Below are 17,060 nucleotides of genomic sequence, written 5' to 3' on the forward strand. Positions count from 1 at the left end.
GAAATGCAAACACACACATATGAGGAAAAGCAGCTCAAAACTTACATTTTGTCACTGCTGTGGTGGCAACTTTGAAAAAAATCCCATTAAAAATACTTTTAAAAGATGTGGGGAAATGCAATTTTCCAGAAGCCAACCAGGGTCGTGGCAATGCAGAAGCTGTGGATTGGATTGGGCTCCAATTAATCCAAATATTGAGGGAATGTGATCAGGATTGTGACTGACCTCCTTCCCAGAGTTCACACAGGCTTTCCATTCACAGCTCCAGTGAAATGCACTGTCTGGAAATGTACTGGGAATTACGGGGTTATACTGGGGGGAAAAGGGGCTTGTGGCAGCTCTGTCCCCAAACCCTTGGCATGCCTTGGATCATGGGGGATGCTTCCCACCTAAAGACAGATCCAGAAGGTGGGAACACAAGCAGAATGAGTTGGGAGCTCATTCCACCCTGTGCCATGGGCAGGGACACCTTCCACTCTATCCCAGCTTGCTCCAGTCTGGCATTGCACACTTCCAGCCACAGTTTTGGGTTTGCACCTGGAAGAAAGGGGGAATGTGGAAATCCAGGGGGTTGAGAGAGCACAAAGTGCTCTTTGAGGCCAGTGTTAGCACGAGGATAAATGGATGCAGACCAGTCCTAAATATATTTAGGCTGAAAACCAGGAGATGGTTCTGGGAACAGCTTCTCAGTGGGAATAGTAGTGGCAAAACATCTCAAGATGCAACTTGATACGTTTTTGAAAGGAATTATATAATAGAGCATTTGCAGCAGCCTGGGAAATCCATCCACCTGATGTTCCACTTTATTTTGAGCCCTTAAAGGTCATTTTCCTGCAAAATGTTAACACTGCTAATTCTCAAAAAGTCACACTTCTCAACTTAGAGTGTGAAGAGCCTTGTACAATGGGGTTTTAAAGAGTTATAAAGACTGATTTAGAGATTTATAGACAGGGCTTTCTCCCTGCCAGGATAATTGTAGGAAGAAGGGAGTGGGACAGAAAGCTCCATGGAAATACCATGGGCTCCTGGGCCAGATGACCCGACCTGGGGAGACTTCATGCCCCTGTCCTGGAGCTTGGCTACCCCGAGGACATCAGGAAGAATTTCTGCATGGAAAGGGTGCTCAGGCCTTGGCAGGGGCTGCCCAGGGAGGTCTGGAGTGCCCATCCCTGGAGGTGTCCAAGGAAGGGCTGCAGGTGGCCTAGGGACAAGGTGGGCATCGGGCACTGCCTGGACTCGATGATCCTGGAGGGCTTTGCCAACCTTTGCCATTCTGCGATTCCGAGGGCAGCAGGTGGCCCAAACCCCATTCCCCTCCGTGCCCCGGTGGCCGCAGGAGGCGACAGGCGCTCGCTCCCCGCGGCTTCTCCCCTCCACGCCAACCTCGGGGGCCGTGAGGGGAGCACGACGAGCGCCCTCAAGATGCCGGGCCGATCCTTTCCCCGCGGGGCCGCACCGAGCCCGTTCTTCCCCTTGCTTTCTTCCCTCCCAGCTCTGCTCCGAGGGGGCTCTGAGGGGCTCAGAGAAGCTCGGGGGGCGCCAGCACCGCCCGGGCCCCTCACGGCCCCTGACTGCCACTTCCGCCCGCGGGGGAGGCGCCGCCGCCAGCGCCCACGTGACCTGACGCAGCACAGCCGCCGCCTCACTTTACCGCTCGTATCCCTCCGCTCGCCGCTCCCCGCTCCCCCACCCGCTCCCGGGGCCGAGGTGGGGCTGGAGGGCGGAGGGGTACGGGCGGCGCGCGCAGTGCGATCCGGTCCCCCGCTCCTCCCGGCCCGCCGCTTCTCCGCCTCTCCGGTGGCGGGGTGGGAGGGACTACTTTGTGTGTTGGCGGATGCGTCGCGTGGGCGTGGCGGCGCCGCCCGCCGTCCCTCTCGGAAGCCGCGGCCATGATGGGCGCCCCGCGCCGGCGAGCGCTGCGGGCCGGGGGATGAGCGCGGCCGTGCCGCCCTGAGGAGCCGCCGCCGGGAAGAGCCGAGGGAGCGACCGCCCGGCCCCCGGGGCGGGGAGCGGAGCGGGGCCGGGCCGGGGGCGCGCCCCGCGCCGCTGTCACCATTGCCGGGGCCCGGAGCGCCGCAGAGCTGCTCCCCCCGCCGCCGCCGCGCTCGCCCCAAACACGGCGGCGGCGGCGGCACCGCCCGCAGGGGCTCGGCGCGGCTCCCGACGCGCTCGGAGGAGGAGGCGGAGAAGGAGGAGGAGGAGGGAGCGGCAGCCGGTGCCGCCGCCGGGAGCCGGGCCCGCCCGGGGCTGAGCCGCCGGAGCATCAGCGCCCGGGGCCGCCCGGTGGTGCCTCGCGGCCGCCGCCCGGGCCCTGCGCGCTGCCCCGGAGCGGCCCCCGGCTGCCAGACATGACCGCCATCATCAAAGAGATCGTCAGCAGGAACAAAAGGCGATACCAGGAGGATGGCTTCGACCTGGACCTGACCTGTATCCTCCTCCCGCTCCTGCTCCCGCACGTCCCGCGATTGCATCAGACCCGCGCGGCGTTACCTAACGCGCTGCCCCCGGCCGCTCCGCCGCCGGGGCTCGCCCGGGCCGCCGCGCCCTCCCCCGCCGCCGCCGCCTCGGCCGCCTTTTGTCCGGGCCCGGCAGATTAACGGGAGCTCCAGGATTAACGCCAGCGCTCCTTGCCGGCCGGCCCGCGGCCCCCCCGAGCCGCCGAGGGGCCGTGCCCCCCCTTCCCTCCCCCCGGCCCCGGAGCCCCTGCCCGCTTATCTCCGGCTCTCTTGGTTGTTGGGCTCACGCAGCAAATGCGCCCGACCTGCCGTGATTTGCGTCCGCAGCTTTATATATATATTTTTTTTTTTCTTTCCTTTTAATTTTTAAATTTAGTAACTCGTCTCGAATCGCGATTACAGTCATGGCAAGCCTGTGCCTTTCCTCGGCTTGCTTCAGTCGAAGCCTGTGTCCTCTGCCCTGATTTCCAGCCCTCCACTAAGGCAGAGCTGTACCTTAGGATGCAGCAAGGCTCTCCATGACTAAAGGTGGCAATCGCTCCTTCCAAATTAAAAAAAAAAAACAACAACCAAAACTCACCATTTTTTATTCCCCTGCACGAGGATGTGTCACAAACGAGAGCTCATCGGGGCTCATCGAGGAGGATTGCATAGAATACTTGCTCTGGAATAAGTAATTAGTGTGCAATTACGGCTAATGAGGCAAAACCCGGTTTGTAGTTTTGGTGGCCTTTGGAACAGATGTGCTGGAGCAGCGTCAGGGAGATGTTTGGCTTGGAATGCCCTGCAGGGTTCATGGTGGGTAGGGGCTCTGCTGTGAACAGGGTCTTGCTCCGTGGTGGGGAAGGATTGGTGCAGTGGGAAAGATTTTGGGGCAAGAACTTTGCTTAGAAGTTGGAAAAATGAGTATTGGCAGTAGAGCTCAGAGCTGGCCTTCTCCCTGTGGAGAGATGTTTCTGTTCTGCAACAGGATTAGGTGGAAATTTATTGGGTTTTGGAGCAATTACATTCAGGTCTGAGCAAGTGCTCCAAATAAATCCAGTTTTTGAGTAGCTGATAAAAGCTGTAGCTAGTGCAGAGCTCTTGGTTTTGTATTGAGCCTTGGCCTAAAATTTTGTTGGCTTTAAAACAATCTGAAAGATTCTGGACTTTATAACAAGTGGATGCTTAGCTTTTAGTTAAAAACCCAGCAGCTCTGGTTCGTTATTCCTGCATTGTGTTTGTGATAAAAATACTTTTAGGCCTGGATTTGTAGGTGTTTGCACTTGGTGGTTTTGTTGGCTGTTGGGTTATGGAAAGAGTTAAGTGGTGGTAAAACCAAAAGGTTTTGCCTTCCCAGTTGAAGAGTTTGGTGTTTCAGGTATCTTTGCCTGGATGTGCCCTTGGTAGGGAGAGATTTTCACCTAAGCACATCTTCTTAAGTGGTCATATGCTCCCAGCAAGAAAATCAGTGAAGGCTGAACCTCGACTTGCTCAAGATTGCCTAATGATGTGTCAGATGGAACTGGTTGCTTATTTCAAATTTTTATTCTTAGGATTTTGTGTTAACAAAACAGGCCATTGCACTGGCCTTAGGCTGGCATTTCTAAAAGGAGCAGCTGGCTGCAGTTCTGCCATGAAATTTATGGAAAAGATAGTATGGTTTCTTTAATGATTAAAAAAAAAAATCATAGGAAGAAGTGGGTTTTTTGGAGCTGCAGATTTTGAATAGATAATTAACAAATAAAGAGTTCTGCCTGTGCAGTGCCATGGCTTTGCTTGAAGGCTGATGTTGCTGCAGAAGTGAAAGCTGAATTTTTGAAATCACTTTGTGCAGGGCTCTGATGGAATTGTTGCTCACCATTCCTGGGAGCTGGGAAATAACCTATTTATTCCTTACACCCATGACCATGGATTTACCTCTCCAAACATGTGATGTTAAGGAGAAAAAAAAACAAATGTAAAGCCCAAGTGAGTTGTTCAACAAGGCATGGCAGGAGGACCAGGTGTTAGAGATGCCTGGTTAGTTCAGCATAGCTGTCTCTGTCCAGCTAAAAGGAGTTGAGCAGCCCAGTGAATTTGAGCATTTGGCTGGGATATGGGGAATGGAGGTCTGGCTTCCTCCTGCAGCTCCAGAACACTCAGCAGCTGGTGCTCACCTGGGCTTTGGGAGCTGGAGGGTGAAAGGAATTGCAGTGAATGCAGGTGAGGTGCCTGTGTCTGAGGGAGGCTTGGTGTCTGGTGTGGCCAGAGACTTTTGGGCATGGATATTATCCCAAGGCCTTGCAGGGATTCCAGGGTGCCAGAGGCAGGCTGGGTGAGGTGCTGGAGTGCCAAAATCCTTGGTTGGGCTGTGTCAGATCTTTTAAAAGTGATTTTGATGTATGTGCAGTACAGGGCATTGTGCTTAGAACCCTCAGTTCCTGAGGAGTTGGTTTAATCCTTGTGTGTGCAGTGTGGGATTTCAGCAAAGGGAGATCGCATCTTCCCAAAATCAGTGCAGAGCATGAAAATGAGCCTGTGTCTTTTATTTATTTATCTTTAAAAAACACACTGCTACTGCTTTTCATCTAATCAGATGTTCTCTCTGAGCGGTCTTTATGCACATCTTGGAAAAAAAAAATTTTGAACTTAGAAGAAGAAAGGGTTTAAAGGTTGAGACCTTAAATCAGCTGTTTAATACTTCAGATAGTTCTTTCTATTTGGGTTTCTAATGAATTTCTGCAGTACTGGATGCTTTTGGGTGCACATGGGTGAGAAGGAAAGTTTGTATCCATGTCTTTCTTCTCTGATGGTTGCATTTCTTGACGCTGCAACTACCAGAATGTTTTCTGAGGCACTCTGTGTGCTGTTCTTTTAAAAATTGTGCAGCTTGGTGATGCCCCCTTTACTGCAGGGAACAGCAGAGAGGAAACACTTGCATGCAGCAGTGCATGGATTGCCTGTGTTTTAAGAGCTCTGTGTGTAACCGAGTTTAGCAAGTGGGGAAAAAATCGTGTAGCTGCTTCTTGTGCCTGTCCTAGCTCGGGTTAAACTTTGTCCTGTGTCCCCAGGCCTTCTGGTAGGGGAGAAAATGGGCAGCTAGGCTGAGCCCAGGGCTTGACTGAAGCATGTGGAGCTCGTGACCTACATAGTGGTACAAACTGCAGCAACATTCAGAGATGAGATGTTGGGTGCAGTTTACACGTCTCACACGTCGTTTGTCTCGTGGAATGAAAGGCAGGGAATGCTGAAATTGCAGGAGGAAGCTGCTTAGAATCTCTTACTGCTTTATATTATTTGCAGTCCTAAAGCTCTTTGCATTTTTAATGAAATTTTAAATTATGGGACTTGACTCAAAATGGCTCAGCTTCCAGGAAAAAAAAAAAAGTGAATTAGTGGCATGAGGTCCATACTGTGTTTAAAAATAGAGCCCGAGCTGGAAATGCCATTTGTTTAAAAGACTTGGTCTCATTTTAAAATTTAAGTTTGTTAGAGGTTTTGTAACGAGTTTGTCTTGCACACAAGCACGAGGAGGGTTTAGAAGAAGCTAGAAGAGACTAACTGGCAATGCATTTTATTGGTGGGAAAGTATTTCTTTGTTCTGAAGTAAACCATGTTACTTAGCAGTGTTTAGAGCCCGACAGACTCATTTTGCTCCTGGAGCCTGGGATGATGTTGGGTTTTGGACAAGGTTAGTGCCAGTTTTGCTCTGAATTCATCTCAGAAGTCTGTTTGCATAGACAGCACTCCACAGCCCTGCTGGCTGGGGACTCTTCAGAGTTTCAGTTCCCTGATTGTTACAGGATGTGTTTGATCCCAGGGAGATTGCTCTTTCTGCACTTAGCAAGGATGAAGGGTTTTGACCTCTCCAGATGGAGAAAGCAAGGTGGTGATTACTGCAAATGTGTTCCTGCATTTTCTCTTCTGGGTTTAGATGTGGGCTAGGTCATTTACTGTGTCTCACAGCTCAGAAAATCCCAAACCCAGTGACATACTGCCATAGTTGTGTGGATAGGGGTGTTGGACAGCTGGAGCCTTCAAACCCCACACTCCAGCAGGTGCTGTGATGTGCAGTCCCATCTAGTCACCCAGACCCTTCCTGCCTTGCTTTTTCACTGCTGTTGTTCAGAAAGGGACTTAGAAGAAGCCCTCACAAATTACAGCTCATCTCTTTGCACTTGTGTTAATGCAGTGCAGGATTCTTGGGGAAATGCTTCAGCTTGGATCATCAGAGATACTCAGTCCATGTGGAGTCTGCATAAGCTAAACTCCAAATTAAAAAAAAAACCTGCCTGTGCACACTTTTAAGTGGACAGAAGCTGCTGAAGTGGTGGCTGTATGTTCTTCTCAAGGTGGGCAGAGCAATGAGAAAAAGCCCAGCCAAAGTGATTAATGATTGGAGCCTGGATTTAAGCTGTTAGGTGTGTGAAGTCCTCAGAAGATCCAGAGCTTCACTGTTAAATGTGAAGAGCTGAATCAAGTCCTTTGCTAGGACCAGCACTGGGTCTGAGTGTTCCTTTTTTAAGGAAAAATCCAAGTTTCCTCTTGCTTACACTGAGACTGATGAGGTGTTGGCACTTGAGGAGTTACTTTGTGGGGTTTGCTCAGTGAGGACAGTTCTGTCAGTGTTGAGGACTTGTGAAAATCCCACCCCACGTTCACTCTGTGTGGTTGGCTGGCCAGCACCAACACTGTGTCCAGCTGGAGTCCTGGAGGGTGGTGAATTTTGGAAATGCATCTTTCTAGGAATCTCTGTTAGTCAGGAAGGACTTTCTGTCCACAGGATCATTCCATGTGCCTCCTCTGACCTGGGAGAGGATGTAGCCTTGAGTGTGGAGCTTATGCAACACTGGAACTGCTGCTGCAGTATAATATGTGCACAGAGATTAGTTGGCTCTTGATGACTGCTAGGCTGGGGCTGACAGGTTTCTTTGGGCCAAAATTCCTGTTGCTACACTTAAGACACCAAGAAGAACTTGCTTGTCTTACCAAAGTGTTCTGGAGCATGGTGACTGCTGTAGAGACAGTGAGTAGATGTGTTAAAACACTGTGTAGAGGAGTACAGAATTGTCTTAATTTTCTCCCAGAAGAGAGGTGGCTGTATTTTCCATTCTCTTCCTTGTAGGTTGGTTTGGACACCTAAATCCTCTTTGTTGTGGATGCAATTGATATAATTTATTCAGTAATAATATGGCTAAAAGGATGTTATGTTAGAACCTCCCTGTGCTAAAAAGCATAAAGCCAAAACTAAACTTCAGGGAGTACAAATACAAAGTTGAAATTTTATATGTAAAGCTTCTGTCTACCAAGTTTTTGCTGGTTGTGATTGCTGAATAGTTTCTTAAATGAAATTATATTTTTAATGGATTAATGTTGTTGCCATATTAATGCTGCATGAGCTGACAAATTATACCCTGGTAGCTTAGCCAGAGTCTTCCCCTGCAACAGGTTTAAACATGAAAATGATTGTTGTATAATGATTTAAAGGACAATTGTTGTGTTCTGACAAACTGGAAGAGAAGGGAGGGAATAGGCAGCTAAGCTGTCAAATCCCTTAATTACATTAGAGACCAAAGATACTGTCATTACTCATAACTAACTCCCTTCCAAAGCTCAGCTCCTTTCTAGTTCAGAGCAACTCAAAACTCTGTGTGATTTTTTTTTTTTATTCCTTTATTCTGCCTGATACAGGGTGGATGTTGAAGGATAATTTATTGCATGGCTTTTTCAGGGGAGAAAATAGGATATAGCCTGGAGTTGTGTATAGTAATTCCTGGATATGCTCTGTGCCTCATCTTAAATCCTAGGAGAGGTGTGGGCTCCCTTAATTTGGCACTTGGGTGAAGTTTTTTGGGATTAAAGCTGTGCAAGTTTGTACTTTCCTGTGAGTTACTGGAATGGTGATTTCTGGGCTGTGAGAAGGGAATTTATTTGGAAATGTGTGGCCCTGTAGAGCAGGATGTCTTCTGAAACATGGATTATTTGTGGGTGGCTGACTCTGCTTTGGGTTCTGTTAGTTTTTGGATGTGTCCTAGGCCCAGGTTGATATTTCAGATGTAAACAAATCCTTGTTCCAGTTTCTAATTCAAGCCAGCATCCTCTTTGCTCCTGTCGTCATCTGCCACATTTGCTGTCTTGCCTGTGAGGCCCTGGGAAAAAAAAAAAAGGCATTTTTGTAGAATGGAAGTAAATAATTGTGCAATTAGGCCCTGTATCATGCTGCATAAATCTAGGTTATCTTAATAACGATTCTTAGGCAATGTAGCTCAAGTGGTGGCTCTGTGATTCAAATGGTAATTGACTGTGCAGCTAAAAAAATTAAACTCAACTGCTCTGTGTTTGGGATGATGACTATTGCAAAAGCTGGCATTGTTCCCTTTAAAGATGAACTCCCAGCTCCACAGCCCCAGCGTGCAGCAGTGCAGAAAAACTGCTTAATATCCAGTTTTTTGTAGTGAAGTGCTTAAGAAACATCTTTATAAACTTAATTCTGCCTTTGTGGGGCTGTAGTATAATAGCTTTTAATTGCATGATTAATTTTCTTAGAGGCCTCTGCTTAATTCATTACATTGCCTGGATATCTATTGGGCTGCATCTGAATAATTGTGTATTTTCTGTTCTTTCATTCCTTGTGTGGGTGAGTTAGAGAAGTAATGCCCTTTTTTATGCTAACATTTAGAGGAGGGAAGCACCAGATCTCATTTGGATAAAATTATCTACTTGGTGCTTATTGTTTGAGGAGTGGTTTATTAGAATGGCCTTGTGTCTTAATTTGCCATTCACCTTTATCTTTTGATCCACCCCATGCACATTAAGGTTTGATAAATCCATACAAACCCTACTATTTTTCGTTTCTGTTCTGTGAAGGTTTTTAGTGTTCTGTATTTGTCCTCCAGCCCGATAGCTATTTTAAATTCCCTTGTGTCTGAAAGTTTTGGATGTTCTTTCAGGCTTGCAAGAAGTTGAGTCTGAGCCATTTTTCACTTCCTGTCAGTAAATATCAAAGTAGTGACTCTTCTGTGCTGGCTTCTCTTTACTGAATAAAATTCTTGTGTTTTTCTGGGGGTGTTTGAGGTTAGGACATGCTTAAATACACAGTGGTGGTTCAGGGAGATCCTGCAAAGTGGGGTGGTGTGCTGGGAGCACACGGTGATATCTCATAGCTCTGCTTAAAGGGTTCATGAGGTGGTTAAAACAGGTCAGTTTGGCACTTAAAAACTCAAATTGAGATGTGGTGTCCAGCTTCTCACAGCATGGCTTCCTCTGGAGAGGATCTGCTCAGCCCCTGTCCTGCCTCACATGCACACCTGGATGTGGCACCAGCTGCTGTGGTTTGGGTGACAGGGTGGGGATCAGTCCCCAGTTGGATTTGATGATCCCAGAGGATTTTCCAGCCTCAGAGATCCTGGGATTCTGCACCATTATCCTTGGGCCACCATGTGTTGTTGCAGCTTGTTGGGATGCCAGGCTGGCTGGGGAAAGATGGGATGTGGCCTCTTACAAAATGTCAGCAGGAACAAAAAACTTTATTTGCTTATAAAAGAAAGCTGCACCTCTGCATCTTTCCCTCTGGGAATGTGTTGGGATTGTATGTCTGGGCTTGGGGTTGAGTTAGGGAGTTGAGGCCCAGTCTCTGCCTTCACAGCTGGAGAGTTCAGTCAAACTTGGTACCAATAGTACAGAGTCTGCTGCATCATTTGTTACATTCCTGTTTGTTCTTAGCCCTTTCTGAATGGGAAGGGCAGCTTTTCTGTGTCCTTTAATATGGTCAGCTATTTTAGAGGGGTTTCATGAGTTGGAAGGGATTCACAAGGATCATCAAAGTCCAGCTCCTGGCCTTGCACAGGACACCCCAGCAATCCTACCCTGAGCCTGACAGTATTGTCAAACACTTCTTGTTAGCTCTACACAAGAGCTCATGTTTCCTTTACTCTCTGAATGCTTTTGTATCTTTATTTATGATTCCATACAGTTTTGAAATTGAAGATTCAGGTGCCTTTTTCTCAGCCTCTGTCAGTACAAGCTGTTCTCTAGAGCAGCCATCATCTTTCGTGTCTTTGTTACCATTTTTTCTATTTATGCTGTGTGGTCTGTGGGTTTTTTCCCCCCCAGTCTTAATGTGACCCCATTAGCTCTTCAGCAAAGGCTAAGAGTTCCTGGACACATTTCTTACACCTCGCAGATGAAGGGAATGACTCTTTCTGAGATGGCTTCCCAATTGCAATGTAATAAGCAGGTCCAGAAGTGAGCTGTGGATGTAGGCAACCTGGTATATCTTCTTGAGGCATCTTCTGATTTATTTCTTTATGCTGTGGGAATTTGAGTTCCCCTCCAGACCTGTTGTCAGCCCTGCTGTGACCTCATGTGGACAGGTTTGCCTTCTGGACATGAAGGAGTTGCATTTATTCCTTATCTAGGTTGTTGCATTTAAATTGCAGGCTGAAAGCTAAAAATACTAAAAAAATGGGAAAAAAGGAGTCCTTGTTGGAATATGGAGCATCAAGGGGTTAAATGCATTTCTTCTAAATGATAAAATGTTTCAGCCACATCTGAGTTGGTCCCTTTGCTTGTTCTTTAAGGCACAGATGGTAGAGTTGACAAGTGCAGCTGGCTGGCTACAAGGAATCCTCCTTTGCTCTGAAGAACTTTCTTCCTGTTCATTTCCTCTATACTTCCCTGATGATCCAGGCTCATAGAAAAATACAAAACTTATTTTGCATTTCATGCTGTCTAATGGAAATGCTCCCTTTTAAATAAAGAAGACACTCATGGGTACAGCTTAAACAGCATGTATGTGAGGATTTGTCTGGTTATATTTTCCTATGTCATTTTCTTTTTTATTGTTGAGATGCTGTCAAGCAAATGGCACTAATAAGAGCTTGGCCATTTGTCAGGGCTCTTAAATCTGTTTGAGGATGGAGTGTGGACACTTCTTATAACACTCCCCCCCGTAGCTCCAGGCTGTCAAGCTGTTGAACAGTTAGAACAGTGCTGGGTTTTTTTCTCCCTTGCTGCTGCTCTGTGGATTGTTTAAGCTGGAGTTGAAGGGCTGGAGGTCACCAGGCGAACGTTTCGTCGCTGGCAGCCCCAGCTGCGCCGCCAGACCACCTCACACTGCTCCTGCAGCCAGAGCTGCTGAAAACTGCAGGCAAATCCAGACAACAAAGCAACTTGGGGAGACTTGAAAGCCACTCTGTGCCTCTGCTGCTGGGCTGTGCTGTCAAATGGGAGTTGGCAATGACGGCTTGGCCACCCCGCGCCAGTGCCTGGGTCCCCTCGCAGGCAGCAGGGTGAGGGTGACAGAGCAGGGCTGGCAGCACATGAGGAGGGGGCTGCTGGGGAGCAGATGAAAGCAAGGCCAAACCTCCCCTGCCTAAACTGGAAGTGAAAATTAGCATTCCTAGTAGTGAAGGCTTTTTTTCAAGCTGTAGGTTCCCTGATTGAAGTGTGTTCTTTGTTAAATGAAGCTGTTGTTTGGGAGCTGGAAGCTGAGGGTTGGGAGGAGTGGACTGTTGTTGTTTTATTTGCAGGTGTCAGGTTGAGGGTGTGCAATAGGGTTTTTAGCTCCTGTTCAGGACAACCTGAACAGCCCCATCATTCACAACTTCAGCAATACCCAACTGCTTTGAAATTTCCTTTCTAAAGAAAGAGGAAATCTCATGCTTGGTAGATCTTTCTGAAGCCTTTGATTCACAGAATCCCAAAAAGGTTTGGGCTGGAAGGAGCCTGAAAGCTCATCCAGTTCCACCCCTTGCCATGGGCAGGGACACCTTCCATGATGCCAGATCTCTTCAAGCCCTGTCCATCCTGACCTTGGACATTCCAGGGATTCAGGGGCAGCCACAGCTTCTCTGGGCAGCCTCTGCCAGGGACTCCCCACCCTCCCAGAGAAGGATTTCTTCCCAATATCCAGTATAAACCTGCTGTCTGTCAGTGGGAAGCCATTCCCCCTTCTACTTTTGTTCCATGACCTTGTAAAGAATAAATATTTGTAAAATTGCAAAGGTCTTTGAGTTTTAAAGTTATTTTTCATTTGGGTTTTGATGTAAAACCTGTCTCAGTATGAAGTTTGAAAAGTAAAAATGTGTGTTAATTCTGAAGCACTGCATGCTCTGGCCTGCCTATAAAATAGGAGATGAGGTCATTTGCTCTTTGTTTTCCTGTTACAGAAACCGTAATGAGTGGAGTGAGGATCAGGGGTTAAATACTTGGAAATATAGGACTTCATAAAATCACTCAGACATTCTAATGATGTTAAAGTTACTAACTGACAATGTTGGTAATTGCAGGAAAAGCTGCAGCTGTTGATTTTTTCAGCTTCCTTGTGACTGTTTAAGAATTAAGAATTGGTAAATATTTTGCTCTGCTTTTTTGGTTACCTTCCATTATTAGGAAAATGTCTGAATTTGTGAGCAAAATCAGTTACAGGACCAACATGAGTAATTTACTTTTATATCTCTATGTATGTAAAAAATTGCAAGTGTATACTGCATATTCTTTAATTTGGTCTTGGCATAATGTGAATATATAGACAGCTATTTTTGAAAGTGATTATAACAGCTGATTTGCATAATGATCCAAGATTTTTCTCATAGCAACTGGAAAGACTGTCATCTTCAGCAATGTGGGAATGATTTCAAGCTTTAAGGAGAGTGTTTTGTTCAGTCTGTGAGCAGCATTAGAGCAGAGGGATTTCTGAAGTGGCACATGGATTATTTGCATTGGTCTGGCTTCAGTATTGATGAAGCATCATTGTGGCACTGGGTGATTTAGCAGATAATTGGGTGTTGTGATCTTAAGGTTCCTTAGGCAGAGCACAGTGTTGTCTTGGCTCCTTTGGAAGTTGGGTTCTGTAGTTGGTGATAAGAGCTTGAGTGGAGGATGATGTTCTGGTGTTCTGCCTTGTGTGTCATGGAGCATCAGAGCACAGAAAAGATGTAAAGGTGCCAGACAGTGACCAAAGGAGGGACACAGGGATGGGGAAGGGTCTGGAGGAGCTGCATGAGGAGGAGCTGGGGGAGACTGAGATCAGACCTCACCAGGGGCTGCAGCTCCAAACTCTGCTGACTGTGACAGGAGCCAGGGATGGCTGGAGCTGGGCCAGGAGGGTTTAGGGTGGGTGTCAGGGCAAGGCTCGTCCCCAGAGGGTGCTGGCACTGCCCAGGCTCCCCAGGGAATGGGCACAGCCCCGAGGCTGCCAGAGCTCCAGGAGGGTTTGGACACAGGGATGCACAGGGTGGGATTGTTGGGCTGTCTGGGCAGGACCAGGAGCTGCACTGGGTGATCCTTGTGGATCCCTTCCAGCTTGGGGTATTTGGTGGCTCTAGATCATGAGTCTGTCCATGTTTTGTTTAGTTTGTTGTTTTTTTTGGTTTTTTTTAAATCAGCACTAGCAATAATCACAGCTTCCATGTTTACAAGACTGAGAAAGGAATGAGTACTTCAAAAACCGTTAGAATCATTTTTGGGAATTAGTGTCTTAGGAAAGAGCTACTTTGGCAAAATGTGGTGGGATGCATTTTATGCTGTTTAGAAAGCCCATTCCAAATCCTTGTGGGTTCCTTCCGACTTAGCATATCCTATCTCATGAAATTTTGGTGGTTACACCACTTTGGTTGACTTTGTTTTTTGCATGTGTTGAACAGTCTCAGTAAATGACTGAGACTTTTTCCATTTTTGTTTTCCAGTCTTAAAAAAAAAAGCTTGGAATTGATAATGAGCTTGTTGCACGTTTTAAGTGATCAGTTCTCCCAGATTTCTAAAGTTAGCAGTATGATTACCAATTTCATGATGACTCAGAGTTCTTCCTTTGAATGGAAGCCCAGCTTCCCAAGCTCCTGTGTAAGAAATTTCATCTTGGTAGTGAATATCTTAATTTCAGTTTTGGAAATCGATGTTAAATGAAGCAAGGTGTGAAAAGGGGTGTCTGTGAGCTGTTGAGCATGGCTGGTGAGAGCAGAGCCTGCTGAAGGTGATGCTCTGGATGGTTGCTCCTGAACTGGTCCTTGCAGTGATTGAGGGCTGTCCCTGTCCCTGAAGAGGAGCATGTTCCCCAGCTTGGGGATAAAAACAGGCTGGGAGGGATGCAGGAGCAACCATCCCCTTCACTTGCTGCAGATCTTAGGGTATCTTCTCACAGGATGGGTGCAGGAAGTTGCCTTTATGACAGCTTTTCCATTTAAGTGATGAAACTTCTATTTCTGCTCAGAGATTTAACAGCAGCACCACTTCCATTCTGTTCTTCCATCTTAGTGCTCCCTAAAGCAAAGACATTCTTTTGTTGTTTGCACCACCACAAGAGCTTGAAAGCAGCACATGAAGGCTGCCAGAGCTCCAGGAGCACGTGTACAATGCTCTCAGGGTTGCACAGGGTGGGATTGTTGGGGTGTCTGTGCAGGGTTGGACTGGATGACCCCTCTGGGTCCCTGCCAGCTCGGGATATTTGGTGGTTCTGCATCTCTTCACCTGCTGTCACATGCTGTCAGGAGCACGTACTGAAAAGACCCCAAATTCTCTTTCTCAGCAGTAAGAATGGGTTTGTCATTGCTGCTCCGTGCTTTCCTTGGGAGCAGATGGAGCCTGGTGCCTGGAAGGGCGTCGCTGAGGCCGTGTCCTTTGGCACAGCCCTGTGCAGACACCAGGGTGAGTCAGCAGTGCCTGTGAACTGCATTCCAGTCTAATGCTTTCAGATAATCACTGAGGTGCTTCAGGACGATTATATTTAGGTGGGGGAGATATTGGCTTGCCTGTTTAAGAAAAATAATCATGTTTTTCTAAAAGCAGATCTTCCTCCCCCTTAGGCTCACTGCTGGATGTTTAATTTTGAGCAACGCTTGTGTTTTTGTGCTGTCAGGTTGCAAAGCCCAGAGCACACAAAACACTTAGTGAATCAGCATCACAGGCTCTCAGAATAGTTGGGGTTGGAAGGGACATCTGGAGATCCAGGCAGGGTCACCTGGAGCAGGTGATGCAGGAGCACTTCCAGGTGGGCTTAGAATGTCTCCAGAGAGAAAGACAGACTCAACACCCTCCCTGGGCATCTGTTCAGTGCTGTGTTACCCTCCAGGGAAGTTGTTCTTCCTCATATCGAGGTGATCTCAGTAAATAGATTCATATTTCCCCCCCACACTCCCTGCTTGAAATATTTTTTTCATTGTCTTTCCTTACTGGCATATTGGGGAACACCTTTTGCAATTCCCACTTTTGGTTTAAGAAGTAAAAATAATTGTAATGATCACAGAATCATGGAATGGTTTGAGGGACCTTAAAGCTCTTCCAGTGCCATGGGCAGGGACACCTTCCACCATCCCAGGCTGCTCCAAGCCCTGTCCAGCCTGGCCTGGGGCGATGCATGCATCAGCTTAATCGTGGGGAGGAGGGAGAGCTGGGAGCCGAGCAGGAATCACCGCGGTTATTTTGGAACTTTTTATCTCCCTGTGCCTGCGTGTTTGGAGGCTTTGGTGTTGGGAGCAGAGTGTGAGCAGGCTGGGAACGCTGCTGTTAAGATGTTCTGTTCCCTTGGCTCGGGGGGTGTGTCTGCCTCACTCCCATCTTGCACCAGCTGGGAATCCTGGAAAGTGTCTCCTGTCTCAGCCCCTCGCAGAGGAGAAGCATCTGAGCATCAACCACAGGCTGCAGAGCCTGAAAAAATGCAGGAAAACTCATGATTGTAAATAGAAATGGGAGCAAGTCGCTCACAATTGGGTGAAGTTTGGGCATCTGTCCCATGAGTGATACTGTAGCTGAAACTGAGTTTTGTTTTGATGTGTCAATGTGAAATAGTTTTCCCCCTGTTGCCAGCATGAGGGCTTGTCTTGTAGGAGAAGTGCTGTGGAAAGCAGAGTGATGCACTGGGTTATTTTGCTGTGGTAATTTGCAGTTTGTGTAGCCCTGCTGCTCAGAGCTTTGGAGCAAAATGCTGGAACTGGGAATAGGAAGGAATCAGGCTGAAATTGGGAAGGAGGAGGGAGTGATGGAGTGTATTAGCCAGGTAATTCACAGTTAATGTAATATAGAACCAGTTTCTTCTGCTTATGGCAAGGAGTAACTGATAAAACAGTGAAGACATTGCTAATTATATAGCACCTTTTGTTAATTAAAGAGGTGTGAACTGTTGGCTGAGTAAAATAGATCAGAGGGAAATTCAAAATTTGTGCTTTGAGGTTATCCCAAGCTCTGTAAGTTAAGCACTTTAATGTTTGGTTGGGGCTTTTTTCCCTCAATATGCGTTTTTTTAGTGTTTGGACTAGTACAGAATAAACTGGAAACCAGACACAAACCTGTTTCAGTGTCTGTATTTAAAGCAACCACAAATATTTATTTGGCTTACTCCAAAGCTTTTTCATATTTTTCTCTTTGTCTGTACAAATCATCTGTTGAATGTCCCAAGCAGACCTATGTCTATTAATACTTGGATTACAACACAGTAAATGCTAATTTTTTTTTTCATGAGTACAAAACATTATTTCCGTGTATTCAGTTCCTAATGTTTTTCAGAAGCCTTGCAGTTAATGGTGTCAATGCAGAACTTGGTCTGTACTGCTCTGCTCTGAAGACTTGTGGGAATTTTGCAAGGGTGGAGTAAAGTAGTTTGTGTCCTACTTGAGGCTTTTCTTCATGCACAAGTAACTGGAATTTTAATAT

General features: G+C 47.2%; 1 protein-coding gene across 1 annotated transcript in view; it reads left to right on the forward strand.

Moving 5' to 3' along the window:
* Nucleotides 1-2,007: 2,007 nt before the first annotated feature.
* PTEN (phosphatase and tensin homolog) overlaps nt 2,008-17,060 on the forward strand; it is a 45,821-nt gene continuing 30,768 nt past the window's right edge. The window contains exon 1 of the mRNA XM_079312549.1: nt 2,008-2,427. Coding sequence (XP_079168675.1) covers nt 2,349-2,427 — 79 coding nt within the window. The 5' untranslated portion in view covers nt 2,008-2,348. The remainder of the gene's footprint in view (nt 2,428-17,060) is intronic.

The sequence above is a fragment of the Erithacus rubecula genome (assembly GCF_903797595.1).
Source record: "Erithacus rubecula genome assembly, chromosome: 9".
Lineage (NCBI taxonomy): Eukaryota > Metazoa > Chordata > Aves > Passeriformes > Muscicapidae > Erithacus > Erithacus rubecula.